General features: G+C 42.8%; 2 protein-coding genes across 2 annotated transcripts; one reads left to right on the plus strand and one right to left on the minus strand.

Moving 5' to 3' along the window:
• Positions 1-8: 8 nt before the first annotated feature.
• On the minus strand, positions 9-20,872 carry wnt10b (wingless-type MMTV integration site family, member 10b). The gene is given in 8 exon segments (XM_037772481.1): positions 9-954; positions 1,080-1,202; positions 1,204-1,532; positions 1,691-1,953; positions 15,319-15,421; positions 17,470-17,528; positions 19,031-19,153; positions 20,610-20,872. Coding segments are annotated over 6 exon segments (1,347 nt in total). The 5' UTR covers positions 17,498-17,528; positions 19,031-19,153; positions 20,610-20,872; the 3' UTR covers positions 9-453.
• Positions 6,523-12,768, plus strand: wnt1 (wingless-type MMTV integration site family, member 1). The gene is made up of 5 exons (XM_037772482.1): positions 6,523-7,179; positions 7,738-7,843; positions 9,632-9,885; positions 10,072-10,337; positions 10,442-12,768. The coding sequence occupies exons 2-5, from the start codon at positions 7,743-7,745 to the stop codon at positions 10,931-10,933; spliced, it is 1,113 nt and encodes a 370-aa protein (XP_037628410.1). The 5' UTR covers positions 6,523-7,179; positions 7,738-7,742; the 3' UTR covers positions 10,934-12,768.
• Positions 20,873-20,965: the final 93 nt, after the last annotated feature.

The raw sequence follows: 20,965 nt of genomic DNA on the forward strand, positions 1-20,965 counted from the left end.
CACAATAATAATATTAATAATAATACATTTACAAATATACATGTACACATTAAAATACACAGCTACTGTACAATGAGATGAGTCAGCATGAAATGTTTCTCTACTGTTGCTCGTCTTTGTTTTGTGGGATTGAGAAAATGGGGGTTTCGGCTGTTTTCATGGCTGAGAGGGCAGTGTCTAAACAGACCATGGCAAGACAAATGACATGAGTCACCTCTTCAATCTCTGACTTGGCATTTTGAGAATAACAGCGGCTACAAAGAGAAAATAGATCCCAGATGATGGACCAAAAAAAAGGAAAGGGTGGAGGGGTGGGGGGGATAAACAGATTCTCTGGAAGAGTTACACAAGGAGCAAAACAAACGCTCGAACAAAAGGAATGGGCGAAAGGGACAGGCTCGCCATCTTGAGTCCTGGATGGGTAAAGGCAGCTGGGACCGGGAGAACTGGAATCTACTTGCACACATTGACCCACTCTGTGAGACGGCACTCCTCGCACAGCACGTAGCAACACCAGTGGAACCTGCAGTTGCAGCGCTCGCTGCGTGTCTGTTTCAGGATGTTGTGTCCGCGGCCGCAGCACAGCGAGCCGCAGCTGTCTGTGCCGTAGCTGGTTTTGTTGCAGATGCGTCCTTGTGTGCCAGGAGAGTCTACGGACGCGTCGCGCTCACAGAAATCAGGGGACTTCTCAAAGTACACCAGCTCTCTGGACATGGTTCGACGGCGACCTCCGTTGAGTCCCCCTGTGCTCCCGCCGGCGCCGTTTCCTGTCCGAGGGTTAAAAACCCCATTGTTCTTGTTCTGGGAGTTGACGAAGATTGCTGACCGGAACTTTTCCTTGAGTAGAGAACCCACAAGCCGGAACTCTGGAGACACATGCCAGCAGGTCTTGAACTGACAGCTCCCTGAGGTGCCGTGACATTTGCACTTCCTCTTCATGTTTTCAGTCACTACCTGTGTAGAGAAAGATGATGCAACATATCAGAAATGACCCCTTGACCCTGATGATATATGCCAGTGAAGGGTGAGTCTGCTCTCCATGCAACATTAAGAACACGGTGGATAAGCACATTACTCACCTGTCGTCCCATCCGGTTGTTATGTATCCTCATGCGAGCGTGGATGTCTCTTGGAGACCCGCGGGAGTCGAGCCAGTCCCTGGAAAAACGGTCCCCGAAACGGACGTCATGACTGCAGCCCCCCCCACTCCCACGTCTCCTGCATGGAGCTCAGCTCATCTGGTAAAGGCTTGAGCAGGGCGGAGGGGTGGGTGGAGCGCAGGTTAGCGGGCAGGTCGCCATGGTGACTGTTTAGCTCTGAGGGTAATGACCGCGCCATGCCGAGGCCTACTCCACCCTTCTGCAGGGTCTGCAGCTGCAGCTGTGTGAGCTTCAGCCGGATCTTGTCATCGTCCTGGCGACGCTTGGCCTCGCAGCCACACCCCCGCAGCTTGCCCATGCTGCAGGCCGAGGCCACAGAGTGAGCCACACCCGCTGCCAACAGGGCCAGAGAGAAGGCACTCTCACGAAAACCTAGAAGCAGGAGATACACACTCGAAGAGTTGAAAACGATAAACAGTGCAGCTCTAGAACAGTGTGTGCAGAACAATCTCTACTGTCATACCTACACCCCACCACCCCTTTAACCTAGGTCACATTCTGACCATCATGAGCTTGCCTCAGGCTCTCACCCCTGTTGAGGATGGTGTTGTGGTGGGGAAGCTTGCCAAGGCCCTCCAGCGAGGAGCAGTTCCAGCGCTGGTCCCGGAGCTGGTGCTGGCATTCGTGGATGGCCACCTGGATGCCCTGCAGAGCAGAGGCCGTCACATCCGGGCTCCGCACACACATCCGCATCTGACGTTTACTGAGGCCTGCCAGCCTCAGACACACCGAGTTAGGGGTTAGCACTGGATCTCCTGCCACCTTCAGGCTGAGGATATCATTACACAGCACCCTGCAGAGAGAGAGAGAGAGAGAGAGAGTTAGTGGGGGGGTCATCAGAGCTGGTCAGGAGTTCATTAGTCAAATCCAGAGAAGTATGTTGCAATAGAAAGATGTTTTGGATGCTTCAGAAAATGAGAAATATACAAAAACCAGGCAGATTTAAGACAGATACACTACAAAATGAATCTCATCTCTAAGGGATTTGCTGAATACACTTACATTAAAATGTGTAAATCAGTTGCACAAGTATTTACTACAGAGGTTCTACAGATGTTGCTTAAAGCAGGGAGAATGTAACTCTAAACAGATCATCCAGTTGTGAAGTCCCAAAAGCGGAGAGCCAAAATACATCTGATGGAGAAATAACAATAGTTGGATTTACATTGAATTGACTTTTCAAAGGCTACAAAATTAGCAAACAATAATTGCAATGTTTCAATATCACACAGAATCAGCCTGTGAAATCAGAGGCAGATGTTTCACTTTTGAACTAAATATGTTAAATATTCGTTTGAGATCACACAGTCATACACAGTAACTTCATGTAGCAAGAAACCCGCATGTAACACCAACTTCTCCTGGCGCTCTCCAAGTGCACTCACGTTAACGCAGGTGACAGAAGTGCTGCTGCCAAAATCAGGAATTGGTCCCAACGGAGTTTGTTTGATAGCTCCATTTTGTTAAGCGTCTGTCGCGACGTGACATTAAAACACACTGGTGATATAAAGTCCTGTAGCGAATAAGAATATCAACAAAAAAAAAAAAAAAAGAAGAAGAAGAGTGGAGTATTATCGATGCACCGCCAAACGAGCAGAAGAGTAAAGAAGACGGAGAACAGAGGAGCTCGGTGGAGAGAGAGAGTAAACGAGAGGAGGGGGAGAAAGAGAGAGGAGAGGAGAGAGGAGGAGGAGATGCCTCCACAGGCGGCTGTTTGCAAAATATTGGCCAACGTGAAAGTTGGATCACCAGTTGATCATTTTATCATTTGAGAGTGTTATGATTCAACCCAAGCGTAAAATGTCTCCAAAGTTTTTACGCACAAGCATCACTTTCCAAGAAGTGCGCACAACGGTCTCAAAGTGTTAGTAGATCATCTAAAATACTGGATCATATAAAGATATTTAAGATAAGATAAGATAAGATGAACCTTTATTATTAATCCCCGGAGGGAAATTCAGGTGTCAAAGCAGCAAAACATCAGCAAACAGAGTGAAACACAGGAGAGGTATAAAGGTATACAAAAATGATAAAAATAGAGATATAAAAGATACAGAGTGAATGAAGTGAACAAAGTGTGTACAGTCCGTCAATAAATAATTGTGGTATTTACAATACATAAATGTAATATGTGCATATGTGCAGTCTATAAAGTGGTATATATAGGATGTATAGTGTAAAGTAAGTGTGCCAGTGGTTAGAGTCCAAGATGGTTGCAGATAATTAAAAGGTAGATAGTGCATGTTTAAAGTTATTTTAATCCATTTAATAGGATATATAAATATTAATGTATTTAGCTTTTTTATTGGTGGGTATACGGTGATTATATAGTTAGTATGTTTTGGAGAGAAAGAACAAAGAAAGGCTCACTAAAATGAAATATGGAGAGTCAAAGAAGATTTTGTTCATAAAGGGGTGAGTTAAATGATGAATGGTGGAGGGGGGGGGGGGGGGGTGGGGAGTGCTGCTGGTTCCACTGTACGACAGGGAGGCAGCAGCAGGCAGGCGGATCCACTAACAGACCCTCCAACAATACTGTTTCATGTGATCCCCCCTTTCCTCCCACCTCCATCCTCCATCAGAGCGGCTGTTCCTCATTGTTGCGTTTGAAACAACTTCACTTTGTCACTCCAAAGTCTTTATTTCAGAGTATAAGATTATACACATAAATTAAAGGGAGTGACAGGTCTGATTTGGAGGATTATTTATCACATGATGTAAAAAAAAAAAAAAAGGCAAATAACACTTCACGTCATGGAGCCACGAAAACGGGTATGTGATGCGTCATAGGAAGTATAGGGCCTTAATGGCTTTTTAATTTAAAGGTCCCATATTGTAAAAAGTAAGATTTTTATGTCTTTTATATTATAAAGCAGGTTTAAGTGCTTTATAAATACTGTGAAAGTATCGAAGCGCTCAATATACAGAGAAATACACACAGCCCGTATTAAGAAATTGTGCGTTTGAAACAAGCCGTTAGGATTTCTGTCCATTTGTGATGTCACAAATATACAATATTTAGACCATTACACGGTTTTAAACGTAAACATTCTAAATGTGTCCCGGTTTATTCCTGTTGCTGTGTATGTGAATAACATCAGCTGACAAGAAGTAAACATGGACCCAACTGTTGCCAGGCAACGTAATTTTGTTGCAATTCCGTTGAAATGCACTAAAACGGAGCATTTCAGACAAGAGGGTAAATACAGATATATTCAAGCAGACAGAATGAGGAAAATAAAGTATTTTTTTAACATTAAATCATGTAAACATGTTCTAGTAGAAATACAAAATAAAAGTATGAACCTGAAAATGAGCATGATATGGGACCTTTAAATTCATCTTATGCATATTTAAGACTACCAAAACAGCATCTCAACTATCTATTCAAATTCGTTTTTCATGCTCAGTAATGAGGCCTATGTGAAACCAGATACACTGGAAAAACAAACCTATAGAATCTACTCAATATATGTGAGGTAACAATTTGCACTCAGTTTGGTTGGATAGATTTCACCCTATGTTTTGAGTAAAGAGTACCTTAATTTAACAGCTATGACACACTAGAAGAAATTAGGTGAAGTCTGCCCAACATTTCTCACTAAATTAAACAACTAATTGCTTTTTTTTTTTTTTAATTATGTTGCAGTTGTAACTGTTAATAAACAGGTAACGGAGATAGAATTTACCCATTATTATATATTTTCCTTGCTGACTAATATAAATGAGAACATTTTAAACCATTTGCATGAGTTATATCTACTGCCCTCCAAAATCCTTTTTTACAGTGTACCCAGGCCTTCTGATATAGGACTTGGTTATAGGGTGATGTGGCATCTAATCAATCAGCATATTGATCCAAATTACGCATGAATCAACAGGTCCATGGTGAGACAACTAATTATTTCACAAATTAAAAATGTTTCCCTCTACTAGATTTTACACAATAACAGACATTGCTTGCTGGAATCGAGGAAGGTGCATGTGGGCTACTTTCATAAAATTAAGTTAAAACCCCCTCCTCGAACACGCTGGTTCGCATATAGTGACACCAATTCATCTAATCTCCTTCCATTCCCTAAGCTGCGGCAATGAAAAGTGCATTAGCATTCTGCCTTGGCGTGTATATCTAAGTGGCTTAAAAAGTGATTTGAAGTTGATTTGTATATAAAAGGCCCCCCTTTATCCGGATTGAAGCTCTAATCTGCTCGGTGTCGCATGACTGCTCCAGGAAACTCGTTTGAGCACCTTCATATAAGGCTGGGAGTATAAACGTAGGGATGGCTGTCATTAAATCCCTTTTTTTTACAAAAGCCCCACTTCCTTTTACTGTCATCTCAGGGGAGAGAGAGAGAGAGAGAGAGAGAGAGAGAGAGAGAGAGAGAGAGAGAGAGAGAGATTATTCAAACTGCAACCGCTGCAGTGACTAATGTGGAACATGCAAATTAGCAGATAAATGTCACATAATGAAACATTCCCTCCATGAACCGACATGGAGAAGTTTTTGGGGACATTGCAGCCCTTTAGCTCCTAGTAGTCTGGGGTTAGATGGAGATGCCACAAAGTGGCTCAAGCTGTGATTACACTGGGCTACATGTGCGTCGAGGGAGGTCTGCAGGCCAGATGTTTGGAATGGTTTTTATTCCTCTTCTTTTCCTGGTTCATCAGATCATACATCAAAACATCTGATTTGAGACCATATTTCATCTCTCCCAAGCTCCACAGACACAAAAAATTAAGTAGCCCAGCATGCAGTGTGAGTTCTATGACAACTAAGAGCTTATTATTGCGTCTTTCTACATTATTATTATTTATTATTTTTATTTAAAAGGGACCATGTACAGTTTAAAACATAAATTTGATGCACCGTACCAGATTATAGCTTTAAGATAATTCACATCTGTAGTCTGATTTTGGCAGGTCAAAACAAAGAAACATACCACAGTCATACAAGAAAGAACATACACAATACACAGCTACACACAATAGCACATCACAAAGTATGCTTGTCAAGTAAAAGCAAGTCATGAAGACCATGGAATAAAGATCAGTGAGTACAAGTCATTCAAGTTTCGTTGTGAGTGTGCGTCTTGGGCTCTCATAGTTTTTGTTTATTGGGCCTAATCTTAAATTAGTATGAAAATATAATAAGACACTCTTCATAAAATGTTATTTATAATTGGTGCAATAATGTGTGTGTTAAGGAAAACGAAACGAGCAGAAATGTCCTTAGTCACTGCACATTTTGAGAGCGCATTTTGGAGAAAGGAGGAGGAGGAGATGCGGTTATAGGGAGTAGGCTAATCCAACCACCGGGTAAAAAAGGGCAGTTTTTAGATGGCTCATATTCCGCTGTAACTGTATTGCACCGTGACACCAGCTTTTGAGCAGAGAGCAGGAGCACAGAACCGGGCGCACCCACAGCACAGCAGCAGCAACACATCACTGCTTCATGGGACACTTCTCCTTTTTCTGCAAGAAAGACTGGATGTGGATGCAAGGAGTGGGAAAATACAGGGAATCGATTATGTGCTGACCGTGAGATTCCACAAGTAATATGCGCAACTCTTGTGGATTATTTTCCCTTACTCTTCCTTTCTCCTTTTCTGCCCCAGTTGTGTTTCCTTATTCATTGTGCGCCCCTATGAAGAGCATTAACTATCCCTCCCTCCAATCCTATTGAAAAGGCTCTCCGAAAAAAAAAAAAAAGACAGAGGGAGATGAGAGCAGCAAATCCCTTTTTTATTCCCCTCGTAGCGCTCAATAAGAGAAGAATGTGTTGCCTATCAGTCACCGAGGGGATCAAGTCTTCGGGACTGTCCCACGCGTTCAATGCGCCGTGCAGAGCATCACTACTGAGAGAGACAGAGTGAAGAGGACAAGAGGACAACAGCAGCAGCAGCAGCAGCAGCAGCAGCAGCAGCATCATCCTGCTCTGGACACTTCACATCATTTAGCAACCTGTCTCCACTCAGGATCCCTTCAAGTCAATTAAGGGCTCACCTTTCAACTCCTCTCGGTGAGTATATATAGCCTAAACATTGCAGTATTTTGATCATAATCCAGTAGATCATAATGATAAAATATCACATGTAATAAAAAAAAAAATGCAATCCTCAGACTTCTATCTATTTTTTCTTATTTTAGGTTTATTTTATTACAATTTGTTATGTATTAAAACATGAATGAAAGACCTAGAAGCAGATTCAACCAGGAGCTGTCTGTGTTTCTGAATATTTTCACTTTAACGTTGGCTTCAACATTTGATTTTAATGTGTTTTGTATGATATTATGCTATGTATTTATTTTTTTGCATTTGTTTTATGTTGTGTCGTCTGAAACTTTAATGTATGTTTAAATGCTACTGTCTTGGCCATCAGGTCTCTCTTGCAAAAGAGATTCTTAATCTCAATGAGTACTACCTGGTTAAATAAAGGTTGAAAAAAATAAATAAAAGTATATTTGTGCTGGAGAATAATTGTCAAAGACATTTGGACACTATAGGACTATAACTTTATCTATAAGCAAATAAATCCAATTTGACATCTTCCTCCTCCTCTTATATTATGCCCTGAAGAGACGATGAGGAGTCTGGCTCTGCTGTTAGGGGTGAAAGCCGCCTGCATCCTGCTGGTGTCCTCTCTCTCTGGCACCGGGGCTGTCAACAACAGCGGCCGGTGGTGGTGAGTACCATCATTTATATACATTCAATCCCTTATCAGCATCCTTTAACCACTGAAAACGTTTCTATTTAACGCTACGGTGTTTTATTGCCACATTCCGTGCTGCATGCATGCTCGAAATAATGTGTTAGTTTTGGCACAGTTACCAACTTCTGTTCAGCCTTTGAGGAGAAAAAAAAAAAGAAGAGCAACCGCATGATATTAAAGCTTGTGGGATTTTTTTTTTTTTTTTTTTTTTATAAATGCATTGTCCTTGAATTAGCTACAGCAGACTTAACAATAAACGAATTACATTTGTAATGGGCCCTAATTACAGGTTTACCTTTTTATTTGCGGTGGATTTAATTGACTCTCTCTTTCTCGCTGCTTCCCCTGTCATTTGGACATTGTGGTTTTGAACGCGAGACAACATTTTTCAGTGCAATGTGGGATAAATTAAATATGAATTTATTTAATAGCTGAAAGGAATCCCATAGGAGGTTTTGTGTTGATTTATAATAGCCTACTGTACATTCCTCTCTCTCTATATACTGCGACCTAAAACTTGACAATTTCGCAATATTTTGTTGTGCTACAGAAAGCAAAAAAAAAATCTGTTTAGTTTTTCTTTGATTTTGTTTAAAAAAAATCTATAAACTGTGAGTTTGTGTTTGCTGAGATAATGATTTAACGAAATCATTAGGGGCATTAGATGGACACTGTAATGGCTTTTTACGCACAACATCAGGCGTTTTCAAATATGTCAAATGTCAGCTGAAATCCATGAAAACATCTAGGAGGAAAAAGAAAAAAAAAACACCGCGGAGTTGTTGGAATGAAGAAAACATCCAAAAAGACGACATGATTATTAATGTTCCCAGGCCTCACCACACAGCCGTCTGGGTCAGCCCTCTAACAGGCCAAGACTCGCACCGCTTTTCTGGATGATAATGCTCAACAGGAGACGCAGCTACATGTCCACACAGAAATCTCACAGACATGGCCAGCAGATAAAGTGGAAAATTATACAGCAGCTTGTGCACTAGAAATGTTCTGAAACCTGACCACCAAAATCTGAAATCTGGAGAAAACTGGAGAAGCGCAGGTGCCATATTTGGACACAAAATGGTTATAAAGCCAAATACCAGAACATTATCTGATATCATGTGGAAAAGGGACAACATTAAGTGACTTATTAATATTATAAAAATATAATGTGACATAAAGCGTATGAGTTTTTAAAAAAAACTTTTTTGGCAGAGTGCATTTTACATTTACAGCATACAAAACTATAAAGGCCTTATGTTTAGTGACTTGGGACATTTTGGACAGGATGATCATATTTGGAGGTGAGATTGGACAATCTAATCTAAAAGTGTAGCCCACTTCTTGTCAGCTTTTGGAAAAGAGAATGATGCTTAACAAGACAACACAGATGCAAACTTGTGAGGGAGTATTGCCACTCAGCTGTGTAACAGATGCTGAATATTAGTTATAGGTTCTATAAAAGATTTTAATAATGAAACTGATAAACGTCATTGTATCTGGTTCAGATCCAAATGATTTATAAAGAGGTAGAAATATAGTTTCATTATATTTGCCAAGCCAGAAACCTGCATTCTGTCTCCTCATTGTCTTTAAACAGTGTGTCACTGTTGTACATAATGAAAGTTGTGATTTTAAAAGGCACAACCCTCATGAGATGCCAGGACACATCACTTTGAGAATTTCAAGGGTCACAAAAGGAGCTACGTGCATAAAGTGCCAGCTCCTTGACTCTTGATTTCCTTTGTTCTTGTGTCGTGCCAGGGGTATTGTCAATGTGGCCTCCTCATCCAACCTCCTCACCAATTCCAAGAACGTGCAGTTGGTCCTGGACCCGAGCCTGGCCCTACTGAGTCGTCGCCAACGCCGGCTGATTCGGCAGAATCCTGGCATCTTGCACGCCATCGCTGCAGGGCTGCACACTGCCATAAAGGAGTGCAAGTGGCAGTTCCGCAACCGCCGCTGGAACTGCCCGACCACCCACAGCCCGGCAGTTTTTGGGAAAATTGTCAATCGTGGTGAGCCTCTCTTGTCTTTCTCACCAGGCATTATTTTGGGCAATTTTGGCCAGGACGGAATCTCTTGTACACATTTAAAAGGCTTTGTCTCTGAATATTTTCCAATTTGGGGTAAAAAATGTGGCAAAGCCAAGTCTAAAAAGCTGGAATTGGTTCTGATGGGAAGTTTTTATGTTGTTTCCTCAGGTTGCCGAGAGACGGCGTTTGTATTTGCCATCACCAGCGCAGGGGTGACCCACGCTGTGGCTCGCTCCTGCTCAGAAGGGGCCATTGAGTCGTGCACATGCGATTACCGCCGCAGAGGTCCTGGAGGGCCAGACTGGCACTGGGGGGGCTGCAGCGACAATGTCGACTTTGGCCGGATGTTCAGCCGGGAGTTTGTGGACTCCAGTGAGAGGGGCAGAGATCTGCGCTACCTCACCAACCTACACAACAATGAGGCTGGCAGAATGGTAAGGATCTGATACTCAAACATGCCACGAGTCAGAATTCCCCAAATCTTCAAATGTATTTCCACTTTGTGAGATTTCATCCTTTGGTCTCTTCCCATCTGCAGACTGTGTCATCAGAGATGCGTCAGGAGTGTAAGTGCCACGGCATGTCGGGCTCCTGCACCGTGCGCACCTGTTGGATGCGCCTGCCCAGCTTCCGCACAGTGGGAGACTTCCTTAAGGACCGCTTTGATGGTGCATCCAGGGTTGTTTATGCAAACAAGGGAAGCAACCGTGCCTCTCACCGAGCCGACCCACGACATCTGGAGCCTGAAAACCCGGCTCACAAACCCCCCTCTGCCATGGACCTGGTCTATTTTGAGAAATCACCAAACTTCTGCTCCTATAACGGCAAAACTGGCACTTTGGGAACTTCTGCGAGAACGTGCAACAGCTCTTCTCCAGGCCTGGACGGATGTGAGCTGCTCTGCTGCGGACGTGGGTTTAAGACCCGGACTGAGAGCGTGACCGAACGTTGCCACTGCACCTTCCACTGGTGCTGTCATGTCAGCTGCTTGAACTGCACCAGCACACGAACGTTACATGAGTGTCTATGATCGCGGGTGGAAGTGAATATTTAGGCATATTTGAAAGGCAAAGAAGAATTTTCTTAGCAAAACAGGTAGTCGGCTGAGAAAGCCACTAGTTTGAGATGTGAGGTAGAAGCTAGAAAAGCTTCAAGGCGGGTAAACTGATACAGGGAACTCTTTGGCACAAAAAAATCAATCAGTGTTTTTGAATGGAGAAAAGCACAAATATGAACAGGGTATAGAGGGAGTATATGTGCTTGCTCCTTGCCTTTGATGCTTAACAGTATTAAGAGGGTATTTAAACACTACAACCATCCATGTAGAATGGATATCATCCACATCCCTCAAGTGTTTACACTGTGGATAAATAGAAATAGAAGCAAAGGGACGAAATGATGTGGTGGAGAATCGATTGCTGTAACCAGGTACTACTAGAGCCTCCTTCTCCCCCACTGAGGGCAGAGACTGGACACAATGTTTCACAGATGTTTCTGTGGCCAGAGAGCCACAAACATGTGCTCTTGTAAACTGGTGAAGACCTCTAACAAGAAGGGGAGTTATTTAACAAAACAAAAATCTGTGTTTTATTTTCTTTTGCTGGCTTCTCTCACGTGAAACTGTGTGAAGTTTATCTCGAGGGATGGGTCGTCAGATTGTGTACTGGATGCAGCCCAGCCACTTGTAATCTCCTCACCACATTTGCCCTTTATATTTAGATTTCTCTGGAGTTGAATACACTTCAATCCTGATTTGCCATTCTGACTTGTACCACACGATGGTCCTGATGTTACATGACTGGGGCCGGTGCTCGCCAAGGGAAACAGAAACTGACTGAACAAATCTTACTGAGGCGATGTAATTTGAATGTATTATCAATACACTGAATATCATGGCATGAGTAGATGAAGTTTGTGAGGGGTCAACATTAAAAAAAGAAATGAAATGTGACCTGCAGAATCTCGCCATGCTCTCAAAATGAAAATGCCATTCTGAGATGAACATTGAATTAACAAAAAGACATTAAATTCCTCTTAATGCACGAGTGTGTCGCATTAAACCGGTCCAGGTTTAAAGTAGACGTATGTGTATTACTTCAGGCTATAGGCTGTAAGAAGCAGCTAAACATTTTATTTGAAAGAAAACAGCCTCTGCAGAAGAGATCATTCTGTATATCAGCTATGAGAACCAAAATGCTGTAAATATTAAAATATATGAATATATTTATAATGACGTCATTTGTAAGTTTGCTCAATTTTTTCTATTTTGGTGTAATGTAGCTGACACAAAAAAAAAGACTCTTACTAGAAACAGATTATCACGTCTTTGCTTGTTTCCTGTAAAAACATGTGTGTTCATGCACTGAATATTTACCTTTTTTTTATTAGTGTAAATACAAAATATTTATTTCTGAGGATTTTTATACTGTTATAGAGAGATGTAAGAGAGGACTTTTTTTTTTTTAGATTTTAATCAAAAGATTTAGGCCCCAGTTGGTTTTGTATTGTATGATAGAACAATAAAGTCTATATTTTCAATTAAGTTGCCCTCCTGAATGTGTCAAAAGATGCTATTATGTCTGTTGTAGTCTGTGTTTGAGATAGTTTTGACAACCAACCAAGTGAACATATAAGCCTGTCCCTGGGTGTCCTCTGCTTAATCCTATTACCACCACCAAAGCAGCCTCTTTCTCCGGCTCACAAAACATCCCTGCATCTGTGCTCCCAACCGCAGGAGACGGCCCTTGCTTGTCCAGCCACATACCTTATTTTATACAGTATAGGATTTTACTGCATTGAATGTTTTGCTTCATTTGCTTAATGTTGGATATAAATAAATAATGAAAATCTAGAATCTCTCCCCGAGCCCTGGCAACCTGACTAACCACGGGAGTTTGGAGAGCTTTGCACTTTCTCCATAGTCCACCACAGCACAGGAGCAGCCACAGTCATCCAGAAATAAGGCCACCAACACGCACCCAAAAGGCTAATAACAGAGCAACAAAGTTGTAGCTGTAAGGGGAAACAGGGTGACATAGGAACAAGGACAGGGATGAGAAATTTTCTGAATTACAGTCTTTATGTTACATGGTAAAAAATGAGGGATCACAAGGGGCTTCTTTTGCCTGTGGAGAGAATGGTCAGCATCTCAAAGAATGTATAAATCTGTAGACCTAGGGGGGTTGATCACAGGGTAATACATCGGATTGCTTCAAAACACTAGTATTACTGGATAACGGGTGAACACATTATTTGTATTTAAATACAATGTGACAAATAGAGAGAAAGTAAGCTCAAAAGCTCACAAATGTGAAAACGATCCTGGCTTGAGAGAGAATTGATAGAAACACAGAAAGAAACAAAAGAAAGAGAAAGTGGCAGACCGATTTAAGAAAAGAAGAGGGAAGGCAGAGTTCAAATCCCAGGCGTGAGAGTGAGGTGGGAGAGTTGGTAGAGGGAGTGAGTGGAGGGGGTGCTGCCTGTGGGAGTGCTGAGGAGTCAGTGATAATTAGCTCAATTAGTGACAAAGGCAGTGTAATAAATACCGACTTAGTGTCTGGGTCCCTGCTGGCCTCTCCCTGCGCAGCCTGCGATGTGGCCCTGGCCTGACGGACAATTCATTAAACTGACAAAATACCCCACCGTCCAGGCGTGACGCAGCGAGTTAGCCCCCTACAGGCCCAGCTCATTGTTCTAATTGTCTGGGCTGGAGTCACTTTGTGGACGCCTCCTCCTTCACCCACCCCGCCTTCACGCTCTGCCTTCAGAAAACCCATGGAGTTAATGCCCCTACCTTACTCTGTAAGTAGGTGATCGGCAGGTTGGGAAAAAAAAAAGCAGTAAGAGTTCCTCGGGGTGGGGCGGCTGGTGGGGGAGGCAGTGGGATTAGCGAATGGAGGTTGCCTGGGAGTGCTGGGAGCAGCGCCGATCGGAATGTAGGAGAGATGAGTCCAGAAGCTCGGATGCGGGACAAAGCGAGAGTTAATAAGGAAAGATTGAAGGGGCTGGCGACAATGGGCCGCCACCCGAGTCGAGATGAAATTGCTTCCGAGGATTATTGGGAGAGGGTGTGAGCGTTGTAGGCTTTTTGTGTGAGTGTGTGTTTGGTTGGGCATTTTATGTGTGTGTGCAGGGGCAAGGGGGAGCGCTGGATTGATGGCTGCCCCTCTGGTCGGGGAGCAGGGGACCAGGGGAGGCTAACCGGCTGTTCCCACAGTCTGTTCTGCTGCAGCCACCTTTGACACACGGGGCTGCCAGGCGGCGAGCAGGCAGCCATGGTGAGAAGGGCACAAACAAAAACAACAGCTCCACTACACAAAAGTCAGCATCTCTGGGATGCTGGTGGAGAAGCGTAGGCTGGAGGTGAGGGCGTGAGGAGGGGAAAAAAGAGAAGGAGAGCAGGAAAGTGTGACAGGAAGGACAATATCTTAAGATAATAACACATTGGCATCCAGTTGTGGCTTGTATCACATTGTCAGTACAACATTTGTGCAGCAATATTTACTTTGTCACTATGTAAAAAAATACTTTGGTCCTTGGGCTTACTAATTGTTACATGGTTAATTGCCTTTCAATTTCCCATTTTATCAGCAAAAAGCTTTCTGGTGCTGTCTTTATAGGACCCTTAACTTTAGGAGCAACATAACCGGGGTATGTAAGTAACTTGACGCTAAGAAATACAGCCACACTCCCTGCATTTGACCTGAGAGTGGATGTCACTTTAAAAAAAAAAAAAAAAATGGTGTTCATGATTTAAGCTTGAGAAAGGAAACCCACATTGTGCTCCTAACAATAATCAGGTCAATCACCGCAGAACATGCACAGAAGATGATACGGCATAATGAAGGCACAGCAGCTTCATATTAAAATTCCTGCTAAATTGTGGAAAAATGTTTGGCCTGTTGGGTGGAGTTGGCTTTAATACGAAGGGCGTATGATAAGGAATTTAGAACTGGGTTTGGGTCACCACACTGAATGATAGGCTGCTCACTGTGGTCGTGATGGACAATGTGGCACGGCTCGGATCTGGCGCACGATACTGATTTGATTTCCTAGCATTCGATGGTGGGCCAAGCTCCAATTAATTAGGGCATTGTTATGACGGAAACACCCTCATTTGTTTGGTGCCATTAACTGACCACAGGGCTATTATGTAATAAGATGTGCATTTACAGCCACACACATATCAAATAAAGAATGATAATCATCTAAACCTCACCTAAAGTTACAGAAAACTACAGAGTGGATTAACAGCGGTCAAGACAGTGGGTCAAATTTACCCAAATTCAATTCTTGGAAAAGAGCGTGAGGGTGCGAGTGTGTACGTGTGTGTGTGTGTGTGTGAGTGTGTGTGGGTGTGTGGATGGCAGCTGGGAGGCAGACACGGTCCAGGAGAATCGTCCCCTAGCAACTGACCTTTTCGGCAGATGGCAGTTCCAGAGTAACAGCCACCCAGCATCACAATGGCCGTGGCCTCCTAACATCTCCATCACTTCATCATCTACCGGCCTGCCACAACCTGTCACACACAGGAGAGAGGGGAAGGTTACATTCATCCCAGCACACATACACACACTCTCTCGCTTCGAGTCCAAAACATTCCACACACACACACACATCAGTTTGGGTCAACTGTTCCCATGTTCCTGGGGTACGCAGCAGGGCAATTGAAGGGAGGTAAGAGGAGGATAGATTTAGGAGAGACACGGCGGACACTCGCTGCTGTCCGCAAACCTCCAGACACTCTCAAACCACTGTTTTCCGTTGTTGGGTTTTCTGCACATAGTGTATCGGGGTGGGAATGTGGACAGACCACTCGACCATGGTGAGCAATCAGTATGATGTCTGTGGTCAGGCTCTGTGCCCCTGTGGAGCAAGATTGGAGAGCAGGCCCTGCAGTTAAGGTGGGAGGGATATAACTTTTGCGGTGTGTGTGCGTTTGATATGCCAGCACTCTTCACATGTGTATAAAGATGTCTTGAATAGGAGCCTCCGAAAAGATGTGGGGTGATAATATATTTGGGAGTAATCAATGCTACCCACCCTCTGCACATACACAGCATGACCTTTTGATTGTCTTGGCCTTTTTCTCTGTTGGCCCACATTTTGTTGATATTAAATACTTTTCTCAACCTCAAGACTGCTGAGATAAACACCTCTTCACCATGAAACATCACCCCCTTATACCTAAAAGTGGTCTTCAGTCTATTGCAAACACTGGATGGTCAGCTTTAAGTACCATTTGACCAAAAAATTGGAGTGCCCAGGCAGTAGTTATCCAACAAGTAAAGGTTAAAATCCCATATCACACATCTGCGAATGGTTAACCTGGCAAGTCCAGACAAGAAGCAACAAACAGATAAAGTGACATGTCAAAATCGGTTCCACAGGGATTAAGTGTTTTAGGTGGAAAACTGTGCGTCAGAGTGTGACTTTAAACCACTGTATATTCTGGGGGAGATCATATGCTAGCAAACACTGTTAGTCCTCCTGTAAACAGAGCTGTAATGACAGGGACAGATATTGGGCAAGGACAAGCAAACAGTAGAATATGTTTACAGACATCTGACAATGTATGGGTACAGCACGGCAACGTTTCAGTCCTGAGATCCTCATGAAATATGAGCACAAAGTGCGGTGGAATCTATGTGACACAACATAAGCCTGCGCATCATTTCACCTGTCAGCACGGATGAAGCCTGCATTTATTCAAATCAAACAGACGAGTCTGTGATAAATTACAGCAATATGTGTCTGGCTATATTGGATGTTAACACTTCTCTTCATCCAAATGTATCTCAAACCGTCGTAGACGTTTTACTTGCCTAGATGTGAGATAATTTGTGCTACACAGTAAAATATGACCAAGTAAGAGTTACTGTATCTGCACTTAACCAATAAAGATGATTCCGATAATTTTATTATCAGTTGGCCCACCTTGACATAAACTGAACCACAGAATGCCACCTTTGAGTCAGTATTGGGAAATTTCTGAAGGCATGGCGCCATTATCTCTAATCTAGTAATACTGCTGGAAACAAAAGGAGAAATGCTCAGTTTTTGGTTTTAATTACAGGCTGTGTTTTACAGCGACAGTGGGCGAGGGCTCAGCACTGACACAGCAGTAGAGGAATGTTTATTTGCTGCAGTTTAGGAGCCGAGTGGCTTGCAGGAACTATGACACATTCCTGTGTCACTGGTTATCCCGCTCGCAGACAAACTATCGCACTCATACACACTGGCGCCCCATGTGCTGGTTCACGGCTGCACAGACGCACAAAACTATTGACTCCTAACACACAAAATGTGGCACCTCTGGAATCTGTAAGCATGCCCGAACCACATTTATGGCGACTTAGTGTGACATGACTTACTAGGCCTAATACTTCCCCTGTGTGTCACACTGTGTGTGTGTGTTGCAGTTGTACCACTTGACGATGAATTATTCACGCCTTACTTCAGCATTATGGTGATCCCTGTCTACAAAGTGTGCAAATGTGCGTGTGTGTGTGTGTGCTAATATGCGCGTGTGCTCACTTGCATGTCTGTGTGGTTGGCTGCACACACCTCTCCATCTTTCCTTCTGCAGTCCCATCCATTATTCCCCAGCATCTGGCAGCCAAAGCCTGTAAAGAAGACGTTTCTCTTGGCAACTGTTTTTTAAAGGCAGTGACACAGGGGACAGCCAACCACAGGAGCCACACATCTTCCAATCTACATGCATACTGAGAACTGCTTGCATAACAGAACCGCCCCGATCTCCCTCTCGCTCTCAAAACACACACAAGTTCTTTCTCCATGTCCCGCTCACACTCACGATACTGCTCCCACCCGCCCTTGTCTCTCTGCAATACACTCACCCAAGCTTTAAGGGCTAATCGCTTCCAGAGCCAGAGCTGTCCTACAAACTGTGCCAGCAGGCTTTCAGTTCATTTTGTACCCTAAAAAGTTCCTTCTGGCCCCTAAATGAATATTGTGTGAGTGTAATACATGGGCTACACTGCAGACGTGCTGTGACTTTATGTACAAATGTGTTTAATTAAGTGACATTTAAATGTTGCGTGTTGTTGACGTGGGCAGTGTCCAAAGTGCAAAGTTAAATTATGAAAATTGCTCTGTTTAATGTCATCATTTGGGATGCTACAACTATCTAACAGTTGCTGAAAGGATACTCAACATTGCCTTGCAGAGGAGACTACTGAAAGATTAATTGCACCCTGAGTTCACCTGAATGTGTCCTTGGCTGACACTAAGCCGCTGAAAAATAAACACATTCTTTGTGTAATTGAAATGGCACAATAAATGCATTGATTAATATCACATGGATATTGTAGCCTGTTCAGGGTACAGCTGCAGTGAGCAGCTTTTCTGAACTGCAAGCATATTGGGAGACATCTTTGTTTTGCTTGGCTGCTTGTCATAAACTTTTCTGGCATCTGGATCATCTAAAAAGACTATTGGGTGTGTTAGCTTGATAGAATAATTGTTCTGATTTCCATACCAGGCTACCAGCTACACATTTATGTAGCAGCCAGGAGATTTACTTCGAAAATCCTCTGGGATATAAACAAGTTTGTTGGATTTCAGCTTGATTCACTTTTTGGAAGATAGATGAATGAGGTGGCTTATGAAGAACTGTGGGGAGCGGGGCAGATGTAAGTCAAGTGAATTGTACACTGTTTTGTCTGCACATTAGTAGGGCTGACCCGAATGCTTGAAAGCTTCGACCATTGCCATGGTAATCGAACTCCAAATCAGTATTTGAATACTTTGTTTTGGGATGTTTTAGTATGTTGTATGTTATAATAATATATAAATCCCAAAATTGCCTATGAAATAAGTAATGATCCCACAATTCATATCCAACATTAAGTTTATTAGTTATTCTCAAATGGATATCGTTGTTTGTTGTGTGTAGAGGTGCGTGTATGTACAGTAGTGTGGCAGTGGCGCTATCCCGGGCACTGAAATGGGGGAGATGGAGACAGATAGACAGAAGAACATGTCAGCCTGCTGCCCCGCGCCGCAAAGCGAGGCTTCGAGTTCCTTTGAATATTTCTCATTCGAAGCCCAAATTCGGGACAGCCCTACACATTAGTCCAGGTATAAAAGGTGTGCGAGTGCTCACCGGTGTTTGCAGGGGTCAGGAGATTTCTTTAAGGGTCGCCTTCCTTGTTTATAGTGGAATCCTGTCTTCCTCGTCTTCATCTTCATCAAGGTTGTATAGCATCTGAAGTGCTCCCCTGAGACCCTGGAGAATGAAAGATAAGAATAGAGATATTTACTCCCCTGGGGACATTTGACCTGACCTATTCTAACTGTTTATGAGCGCTCCACACAAACACACCTCATTCAGTCATTGTGCTGGAGTTTTAACCTAAAACCTTCTTTAGACACTAATGCTAACTAGTGAGCCAATAAACCTTTCCTCACACCTAAGGGAGTTGTAGTCCACTATTTCAAAATGAGTACACTTCAGGTTTTATAACAGATAGTTTAGATAGATAGATAGACACTAGTTTCCCAAATTACAGTAGTCTCCAAATTGACCTTCATGTGGAGTGTGAGGAAACATGCAGCAAGAACCTGCACTAAGTATAAGTTAAACACATGTGGCAGAAGGTCATTGTTTGTTTTACTACTGTGCAGTCAGAGGTCATCATCACAGATGAGCTAAGTAGTGCTGCCTGTACTAAACAAATCAAGTCAAGGAGCAGTGCTGACTTGGAAATGAAGAAGCTAACAGCTGCCATCTAGTGGAATAAGTGTCACATTACAAACTTTAAATTGACTTCTTCACACAAAAAACAAACTTCTGGATATGTGCAATGCAATTGTAACCCACCTGTTGTGTGTTAGTTAACTCAGTATGAGGCGAACACATAAACTCCGGGGAAAAAAATTGGAAATTTGTGTTTGGTGGATTATTTCTCTGTTGTGGCTGCGTATGGATCTTCCACCGTTACTGAGGCTCCTGACTGTATTAAATGAATAAAGTGTAAAATAGCCAATATGTCTTGTTTGTTCCTTGTTACTGAAAGAGAGTTCAATCATCCATTCCACCAAAACAACTCAAAACAAGAGTCAATACCATCAGGAGAATACACTGTTTACCATTGGCAGAGCATTTTGGCAAATATTTCTTGGTCGCTATACTCACATAATCAGATGTGCTGCTCATCCCACAAATGCATGATCCTTACAAGTTGGACATCATTGCGAAGGTAAATAAACAGGCTTTCCAACGATGTAAAATACAATGCCAATTAGCATTGTAACAACAGAGAAATAATCCACCAAACACAAGTTTCCAAACTTCTTTTTTCTGAGTTTACAAAGGAGGATGAATTGCTCACGTGTTTTTCTTTAGCTGACGGTTAACTAATGTTATATGAGTGTTAATAATGGGTTTTACGTTAGCTAGCTAACTGAGAGCGTCCTAACACTGTTAGCTGAAATCTTGATATCCATGACCAGACGATGGTTATAACGAAAAGAAACCCTGAAAGACTACAGCTAGTTGGCAATCCATTGACATTAGCTAACTGTTGATAACTGTGAAGTAACGGTTACCTGAAGCCTCGCATCAGTTACCTACTCGTAGCTAGGTAACGGTAGCTAGGTGACGGTAGCTAGGTAACGTTAGCTAGCTAAATGCAGCAGTTATGCTAACGTTAGCATACAGGTGACGTCGTTAATGAGTTCACCTTGAAGCAGCTTCAAAACAAACAAGAGAGAGCTTTTTTTAAATTAATTTTAGCAGGAAAAGGAACACAAACCGTTTTTAAGCACTCATTACGGGTTGATGAAAAACAATAGACAAAGACATGTCAGCATTTGATTGAGCGGATATGATCCATACCAGAAAAAAAACAACTGAAGAGGAAGAGGAAGAAACACAAACAAGAAGAAGAAGAAGACGGAGAAGAAGAAGAAAAAGAGGAAGACACACTATCAAAAAGAAGAAGGAGAAGAAGAAGAAGAAGAAGAAGAGGAAGAAGAGGAAGAAACACTAACAAAAAGAAGAAGGAGGAGAAGAAGAAGAAGAAAAAGAGGAAGAAAC

This window comes from Sebastes umbrosus, chromosome 6 (assembly GCF_015220745.1).
Source record: "Sebastes umbrosus isolate fSebUmb1 chromosome 6, fSebUmb1.pri, whole genome shotgun sequence".
Lineage (NCBI taxonomy): Eukaryota > Metazoa > Chordata > Actinopteri > Perciformes > Sebastidae > Sebastes > Sebastes umbrosus.

What these genes read in the sequence shown, in the direction of transcription:
- wnt1 (XM_037772482.1), top strand. Translation starts at nt 7,743, where the DNA reads ATGAGGAGTCTGGCTCTGCTGTTAGGGGTGAAAGCCGCCTGCATCCTG. An exon ending in TGGGAAAATTGTCAATCGTG is followed by an intron (nt 9,886 to 10,071) that starts GTGAGCCTCTCT and finishes TTGTTTCCTCAG; the next exon opens with GTTGCCGAGAGACGGCGTTT. An exon ending in ACAATGAGGCTGGCAGAATG is followed by an intron (nt 10,338 to 10,441) that starts GTAAGGATCTGA and finishes TCCCATCTGCAG; the next exon opens with ACTGTGTCATCAGAGATGCG.